We start from the raw sequence: 9,557 nt of genomic DNA on the forward strand, positions 1-9,557 counted from the left end.
TTGATTTCACTAAATTTGACAATTGTAGGCCTAGGCAGACTCATTTTAATGTGCTGCTAATAAGTAGTATTAGTAAGAGTTTCAGTTTACTTCAGTATAGTTAGAGCCTATGCTGGTATCTGTAGATGGCAGCCTTAGCTAGTGTAGCTAGGCAAGGGAGGTCGTCAACAGAGACCCTAACCTACCTATTATGGGGGGTGACGCAGAGAGTCTGATGTGTTGCATGAGTTGGAAGTAGTAAAAAAAAAAATCAAGCAGTATACACACGCTTGCGCTGGGAGCCTATTTTTGAATTTTACTTCTGTCTTGTTACATTTATCCAAACACAAAGTAATTTATTTTTTAAATAATGCAATGGCAAATGATAAGCAGCTTAACTCTTTCACTACGTAATTTCCTATTCCATATTTCCCAAATCTGAACGGAATAAAATGCAGGAAATTTGGGGAAAATAAGAGATATATAGAAAAAGCGTTATAAGTTTTTAATTGGCTTTCAAAAATATACAAAAGTATATATATTCTTTATCCTTGAGACCTTCTCTGTCTAACTATAAGAAGTTGTCACTGTCACTGTCGTCGGTGCTAGTGTTATGCACACTTTCACTATCATGACTAGGCCTAGCTAGGCCTACACTATCATCATCGCTAATATCCATCATCTTGTGATTCAGTGGCAGTATTTGAACAATCACTATCACTCTGGTATCATCATCATTGACAACCCACTGTGCAAGTCTGCGAAGCACTTCTTCTGCAGTTAAATTACGTCTCCCAAGCACAGCCATTGAAATGTTACAATGCCTGCTTGAAGCCTGTTTCAGCCTTTATTCAGACGGAGAGCCGCCCTCAACGGCTCAAAATAAGGTCAAAGGTCATGCAGATTGTTGTTCAATATAATATATGCAAACGTCATGGGGATATCCCCGGGATATCTTCATTTGTTTACAGTGACGTCAACAAGCCGCCGTCAGCGGCTTTCCGCTTAAACTGCATATTTTATCTGAGCCGCTGTGAGCGGCTCGCCGTAGCAAAAGAGTTAAGATTTAGTAATACAAGTCTACTAAGTAAGTAGTTTCACTTGTTTACTTGTAGTCCCTTGAAATCTTATATAATCTTATATTTTTGCTTCCTGGGAATTGAGGTTAAGCAAAAAAAAATTTTGCTCATTAAACTGCTCTGAGTAATTATACAAAAAGCCAAAAACTTCAGTGGGTGGTCACTCCCGTGCTCAGCACTTCCAGACAACATCGCATCATTTCTGTTGTTTAGAATAGAGATAAAGGATAATTCCCAAGTTATACCTTTGTTGTATAGATATTCTTGCAATATTTTCATGTTCTTTTAGTTAAATAAAAGACAAAGTGATAAATTAGTACACTAGACACATGGTTTTATTTGAACACTTTATTGTGGCATTGTAAAGTAATGAATAAAGATACTGAAATACATTGTATTATTTGTAGGCCTAGGCCTACAGTTTTAGACCTAGGTAATTGTTTGTTCATAGCATACATTTATTTAGTCTTGTATGCATTTTAGGATAAGGGTCACCACAAATTTAACTCAACCTTGATTATATGAATCCCTAGATCTATGTACTGTACGTCATCCGGTCTTGTACTGTACGTAAAATCAAGGTTCTACTGTACTACAATATTCCAACATGTGGTGAATCATAGATTTATACATTTTAAGAAATCCTGCTTTTTTAAGATATTTAAACCCCATAAATCATTCCTAATTTTCTATTTCTTTTTCTGCAAACATCAGGATTGTGTAAACTAAAAGTCGATCTAGAATCAAAATAGACACCAAAGTCCTTTTTACATTCGACTTCAGATAGTGGATAGCCTGACATCTCGTATAAACACCCAGGAGCTGCCATAATTCACACCAATCTGAAGCCCTATACAATTCCCTCTGCTATCATATATTAATTTGAGTAAGGACCAAGAATTTGGGACAATTTACCATCCAGACACGTAAACAGCTCTGGAAGAAATATATTGTAGCACCATTCGGTGTCTTACAATTATTGGCATTTTTTAAATTAAAATATTGTAAAAAAATTATTTTACACTAATACTAATCTATAACATATTGGACGAGGACTTGACCCACTACAAAGCAGCTCATGTGAGAATTCATTATTCAAATTTAGCGAGGCTGTCACAAACACTTATCTTCACTAATATAACAGAATAAAATATATTATAAAGTGACTAAAATAAGTCAATACATGACAAATAAGGAGTCATCACAAAATTTTAGCACGTACTACATAATCCAGTTTTAAATATTATTCTTTACCAGTAGCTAAACTCCTTTTGTCAACATTATAAACAAAATTATTGGCTCATAATTGTTTATTTAAATGGTAATTTGTCTTTCATTTGCAAAGTTCTAAACCAAACAGTGACTATTCAACATTGTGCTTTAAAATATTAATCTTTAAAGATTATATGGCAATGCTTGAGTATTTGGCCAACTAGGCTTCACAGGATGATGTACTGAAATAAGAAAAAAAAAAGAATAGAAATACATAATGTTTAAATCGGCCCTGCAGCCAATTTGGTGCCCCTCCCTGTCTGTATCTGTCCATGTACAGGTTATCTGGTTTAAAACTGAATTAGATGATGTACTGTTACCAAAAAATAGTCAGTAGTTTAAAAAAAAAAAAAATTATTTTTTTAGGTGGTATTAAATATGATATATAATGCAAAATATTGTATTTCAATTTTCAATTTATTATTTTACCTTATGTAATATGTCATTCCATCTAATTATTTTTGAATTTTATTCCATGAAGTATATTATAATCTGGTTGTAGCGTATAGCCTGGCTTCATAAGTTTTGATTAGAGACAATTTTTAAATTGATGTAAAATGCAAATACTGGAATAAATTTGCCTGTAAATCGGGTAAATCTTATTATGTTGTACAACAGTCGTTAAAACCATTATAATATACAGTGTATACAAATACAAAACTGAATATGTACTATTGAAATTATTTATTCACATTAATATTTTCCATTATTTTCTATTTGAATTTTACCAGGTTTTTTTATAATGTTTGTCAATGACAGTATATGTCAAACTTACTTTGTATTTTTTTTTTTTTCTGCAGTAATAATGATATTTGTGATTAACTTTTACATTTTTATTTTAAAGCAAAATAGTGCACCAAAATTTTCTTTTTTATTTTTACCTGTCAGACTGTTTTTCACAATGGCACTTTGCCTCCCAATGCGGATCCTAGCCGGTCGATGTGCAATGAAAGTTCTTCAACATTTAGGCTGCTGTATAACAATTCAATTGTAATTGCAATGGAGATGGTATTTGAGAAGACGACAGACAAAAACTACGGGAAATCAAAATTAAATGCTTTTGAAATGAATGAATTCTACCTGTATTATATTCTGGATGGAAATGGTAATTCCGAGTATTAATGTTGTTTTATAATGATAATATTAATGAATTGTGGCTGGTGATAGTATTTATAAAGATGATGAATATAATGAATTTGGTGATGATAATGGAGTTAATATTGATATAGATGCTAAATATATTTCATATTATTTTTGAATGTAATATTGAGGAGCATAATATTGAAGGAAACATTATGGATAATGATAATAAGAAGTCCGATGAATAATAATAATTTGATATGTATTTAGATGACAATAATTATGATATTGATTATATTGATAAGGTCAAATAAAAATTATTGTGTTGGCCATTCATGAGCTTATAAGGCTGGAATAGCCTTGGACTAGGATAGGGGGCCAAAGCCTAGCCTATTTTGGTGCATGGTATGCAATGCTAATCCAAAATTGTATTATTTGTGTGTGTGCTCTATTTTTTAAGCGTAAACACGTTTTTGGTTTTTAAAAAAAGTTTCCCTACCGACCTACCCATTTTTTGGATTTTCCCAAAACATGGCCAACACATTTTTTTTTTTTTTTTTTTTTTTTTTTTTAATGGGGGTTTTTTTTTTTTTTTTGTCTAATGGTGTTCATGGTGATATTAATAATGCTGATTAAGGACAACTACGATGATGATATTAATGATATGATATTGATGATGATCAATAATTTTGATAATTTGATAGGCATTTTGATGACAATGATGATATTGATTTTATTGATAATAATGGTATTAATGGAGATGATGGTTATATTAATAATGATGTTCTTGAGGATGACCACTGTGATGATGATATCGATGGTGATTATAATGATAATTTGATAGGCATTTTTATGATGATGGTGTTGATTCTGTTAATAATGATATTGATGAAAATGGTATTCTAATTTGATGATAGTTATTAATAATGATGATATTCTAAATGATGATATTAACATTAATTTGCTACTGTTCTTACTATCACCTGGTTATTAATATTAGGTACAAACAAATTTGGTAATTTCCAACTGAGGCTAGTCCGGTGGCTGTCTGTTAGAATTCAAAGAAGATACAGGTTTTTTTGGGCCCAATTTTTTTTTAAACTTAATTTTTTTTTTTCTCTATTGATCTGACGAGTTGTGGCTGACGGACTCCGAATCCATTTCATTAATTATATTTGTGTTTTTTGTTTAGTTGAAGATGCCTCTACAAATCACACCTATTTCCACACCCATGTGAACAAGACTTACCAGTGTAATGCCAACCAAGTTGTAAAAGCGGGAAATGCGAATGTGACATTTTCAGAAGTCAAACTCCAACCTTTTGCAGATGGTGCCAATTATCCTGGCGAGGGTAAGTCTTCAATACTCTTCCTGTTCAGTTCTTCATGTCGCCAGGCAGTGGCGTATCTTGAGGTGTGCTGGAGTAGGGTTGGCATGCACCCCCTAGAAAAACTTGTGGCATCCCTCTCCATTTAAATGTTTGAAGCAAAAAAAAGATCATGCTAAATTAGATAAAAATCACCTCATATCATCTTATTTTGTGATCTTAGCACCTCTCAGTTAATCATGTATACCACCCCCACCCCCCAGCTTTTTTTGACTTGTACAGTTATCCTCGACATAATGATTAGTACTGTACTGACCAGCTATTTTATGCTTTTGACTTCCTTGTTGATCTTCCAATTTTGAAAAAAGGAAATGATACTGAAGGTAGAACTTTTAAACATTAAATTGGGACAATTTAAAAATTATATTTCAAAGTCTGAGAAGGCCATTTCCGGGATTCTAGGTGTAGAATACTGCACTCTAGAACAGATACAGTAGGTGCCATTGTCTTTATAAAAGTTATTCTTTCTGTGTATTTTGTTTGGCATCGGCTTAATAAATATAAATAACATATGTGGCAAAGACAAGCCAAACCAGTGACTCATCGCAAAAACTGATTTTTATTTATTACAGCGTTAAAGAGTAAAATGAGAGCTATAAAGTGGTTAAAGAAACATTTAAATCTGATATTTCATTCAGGAGTTTAAACATACAGCTGTTTAAAGAACAATATTTGACAAATCAGCCTTCAATGTTTACGATTTTGGGCATTTCTTAGGCAGAAACCAAACTCCAAATCATTAAAAATTGTTGGTTTAACATCGCAAATAGGGAATATAACAATAAAGCATGATGTATAGAAAAAAAAAAGGTTAGTTTAGTGCAATAAAATAGATTTCCAATATTATGCTTTGGCCATTATCTCAGAATCAGGATTTTCAACTAGTGACTGATTTGGCTTGTATTTGCCAGATGCCCTGTATGCTTCTAAAGGTGAAATTTTCATTCTGTTCTTTAAGTCTGTTCATGATGATTAATTTCTTTTTTTTTTTTTGTTTCAGTGGATGATTGCAAGGCAGATGACAGTTCAAGTAACATTGTACCAATTGCCGTTGGGTGCGCTCTCGCCGGACTTGTCATCATTGTGCTTATTGCATACTTGATTGGCCGTAAAAGGACGAAGAATGTTGGGTACCAGACGGTGTAAGGTGTAAAGGATGAAGATGCGTTGATTTCTGAACTCATCTAATTTTAGAAGTGAATTAGATCTGTAGATTATTGAAAACCTAAATTTCAAAATCCTCTGTTCTGTTGCATTGTTAAAATTTAAATATATTTTTTTTTATACCGTTGCTTAGGTTTACTACAATCAATGTCAAAAATACTCCTCTAAATTTTTTAATTAATCACACTGATGCATGTAAATCCTCTGGTGAAGCAAGTGTCAATCATTAGGTTACACCCTAAAGCCAGTGTCACACATCAACCAATCAATGAATGGGCCTCACAACATTTAGATTTATGATTGTACTACAAGAGGCTAGTGAAATTTAAATAGATGTTTGCTGCGGAGTATTTGTAAATGGTGATTTTTTTTTATTAAGACGTACATACAAATTGGCATTAGTTGTAAATTCTCCCACTGTTGTATAATTCATAATTGTTGTGTAATTGTCGTTTTAAATTTCTGTATGTGCATTTAATGCAATAAGAAGGATATTTAGTGATATTCTAAACTTCATTAGAATATTGAATATTCATGCGATTATGCTAAACAATAATCACATATATGTTCAGGTATTTTGCTGAATTAGATTTATTAATTTTTTGAAATGCCAAATTTGACTTGTAATTACTTAAATTTTATAATGTTAATTTGGGAAGGTTATATACAGGATATATATAAATATGTTTGTAAGGAACTAATTACACAGATCAAAATGTATTTTTTTTTTTACGAAGTGGGACTTATTTCAAATATTTGATGTTTGTATGGATTGTTAACACTTACAATGTATCTACCGCCAACCCTAAATTTTTGTAAAAACCTGTCTGTTCAACACCCGACTCCATACCCTTATAATGCCTTCATTTCTGCCCTAAGAGGGCGCTGTTGTAGTTTATTATTCTACATGAAGTAAATGCAGCAAGAACATTGAATTGTACACTCCAGAATATCTGTTTTTTTTAACATTCAGAGCACTGAGGACAGCAGATTTTTTTTTTTTTTTTAAAGAAAATTGCTTTTCAAGCAGATGGCTGGCCAGACGCTATGGTTATGTCAACCTTGCAACTCAACTCAGCCGACATCCGCTGACCTTTGGCGTCTTGCCATGGCCAGCAACTGAGAGTTGCACTATTGATCGGTTTGATTGGAGACAAGTCGCAATTGGAACATAAGCAAAGCTTAATGTACAATTAAAGATGTCAGTACAGCTAAGCATTACCTCTGTCACATGACACTTCCCGCGTCAATCATGGTGTGAAGATGCTCTCCTGCACTTCTCCGCCGCCTTTTTGTGAAACTGCTTTACACTATCAGACAACGTCAGTAAACGTGTGTGATTTAGTGTTCTTTGAGAGCATTAATTACAAGAATACACAGCACTACAGCAATCCAAACCAACTTGTGTGTCACTGTATGATTACAAAATAAAAAGTGAGCAAGATATTTTCAATACAATTGTTTGTTGTTACAAAGTTATAACAGTTAATAGTTTGGTAATACTAAAAAAATGTTTGTATATGTTTGAAATTAGGCATAAGAAATTATTGGTTGTGATCAGTATATGCTAATAATATGCTGTTGAATTTCATGCAATGGATTTAAACGGATGTTATAATTCAGAAAGTGATGCGATATTTTGGAAAGAGATTTGATGTGTTGTTTGTACTTAGATATTTTGCTCTAGGTTTGCGAAACAATTTTTGATCAAATATTGTGCAAATTTCCTCAATCACTCTGATATTTTAAGATCTTTCAACTTTATACTACCAAGACGATTACTATTCATGGAATTTAAGTTAGAGACGCCAACTAATGTAAAGATGTAATTATGAAGTAACTCTGTAATTCAGGCGTGGCTGTTGAAGCTTTGTGTACACATCAGGTAGTGTTACAATAAATTACAAATGCACCACACAAAATCGAATTTGCCTCTCTTTTTGTCTCGCTTCTCCAGTTGATACAGTAGAACCCCTCCTTTGGGACACCCCTATTAAGGGGACATCCCTACTAAGGGACTTGTTTTGCCGTGAAATGAAGGGAAGTGTGCCCTAACACTATGGCCAACACCTATTCTGTGGACACTTTTTGTCCCGAGGGTGTCCCCCGTAATATGGGTTCTACAGTATTCTCTATTTAAATAATTTACAAGTAAAGTTTCTTTTTCAAATCACCCTAACTACATCCCTGCCTTTAATGAAAAAGTTACTTATCACTTTTGTGAGACTATATTTAAATAATTTACTAGTAATTTTTTTTTAAAATTACTATAACTACATCCTTGCCTTCAATGAAAAAGTTAATTAGCACTTTTGTGAAAGTCTCTGCTGGAATGTTAACATCATATCGGGTCTATAACACTTTCTGCCATTTAGTTGTAAATATTAATAAAATGTAATAAAAAATGAAATTCTAGGTAGTATACCAAAAAAAGACAGATCAGTGCTGGTCCTGCTGTTGAGCCTTACACAGAGAATCCCCTACTCGTACGTTAACATGCATATATGGACAATATTGCACATGAACCAATGGCTTAAACGTCTCATCAAAACCATGGTACTCTATTGTAATCCTGGCGCCAACAAATTAAACCTCACTGCCTAAAGTTCCTAAACCAAGAAATAATGGGATAGTTACGTTGGTATATATTTTCACCATGGTCAGGGCAAGGGCTTTACCAGTTTAAAACATTCTTGGTTAGGGCGTAATCAGGACATATCCCTTGCGTAATGTAATTAGTCTGTTGTCTTATGTAGAAAAAGCAAAATTTTGGGTAGATTCTTGGCAATTATGTTAAAACAACTCTAAAAACACTACTGATCAAGAAAAAAAGTGGGTGCCAGTTTTTTCATTCACTCTTTGGGCCTCCATTTTGAAATTCAAAATGGCCGCCTTTTTTAACCGATTTATTGGTGTTAAAGAGTGTTTTAAACATTTTATTGGCATTGGGTAAGTGTTTGGATACCAAACAATATATATATATATATATATATATATATATATATATAAAATGCAAAAACAATGAAAAAACGGTGTACAATCATTGAAAAGTTGACTTGCGGAACACAAATTTATTAAGCTATAACAAAATCAAACGGATATTTCGATAGCTCCTGTTATCTTCATCAACGTTAAAGTGATGAACCACAAAGATGACTACCCAAATTATAGTTGTCGCAAGAGTTAGTTTGCCTCTTGAATTTAGATCGTACCAATATATCACGAAGGTTAGGTGGTCTGCGATAGGCTATGAACGGTGTATCCGGAAAAACAGACCTAAGACGTTCTGTGGTCTGTCTGTCTCTTGGGCATATGTTTCTGAATTATAGCCCTTAGTGGTGGTAACCTAGGGTGATAGGTAGTGACCAGTGGCACTCTGGTCGATCGTTGACGTGGTTTGTACGTCAGTGTTTGAGCACGAGGTATATCCTTTGCTTTTTTTTTATAGCATTTTCAATGGGTCCTCGATGATAATTTCTCATTCCGGAGATGTCTGGATAGTTTTTCTGTTCGATTCTGAAAATCCAAATCCGAAGAACAAATGCGTCTCATGCGCAATGCTTGGCTGTACGGAATGTTTTTTGTACAGTACGGGG

General features: G+C 33.3%; 1 protein-coding gene across 1 annotated transcript in view; it reads left to right on the forward strand.

The window, feature by feature from the left end:
* LOC117121159 (lysosome-associated membrane glycoprotein 2-like) overlaps nucleotides 1-7,883 on the forward strand; it is a 26,411-nt gene extending 18,528 nt beyond the window's left edge. The window contains exons 6-8 of the mRNA XM_033266256.1: nucleotides 3,219-3,435; nucleotides 4,603-4,761; nucleotides 5,798-7,883. Coding sequence (XP_033122147.1) covers nucleotides 3,219-3,435; nucleotides 4,603-4,761; nucleotides 5,798-5,943 — 522 coding nt within the window. The 3' untranslated portion in view covers nucleotides 5,944-7,883. The remainder of the gene's footprint in view (nucleotides 1-3,218; nucleotides 3,436-4,602; nucleotides 4,762-5,797) is intronic.
* Nucleotides 7,884-9,557: the final 1,674 nt, after the last annotated feature.

Source organism: Anneissia japonica, unplaced genomic scaffold (genome assembly GCF_011630105.1).
Source record: "Anneissia japonica isolate Jap-2015-1 unplaced genomic scaffold, ASM1163010v1 scaffold993_len1110182_cov180, whole genome shotgun sequence".
In the NCBI taxonomy this organism is placed as follows: Eukaryota; Metazoa; Echinodermata; class Crinoidea; order Comatulida; family Comatulidae; genus Anneissia; species Anneissia japonica.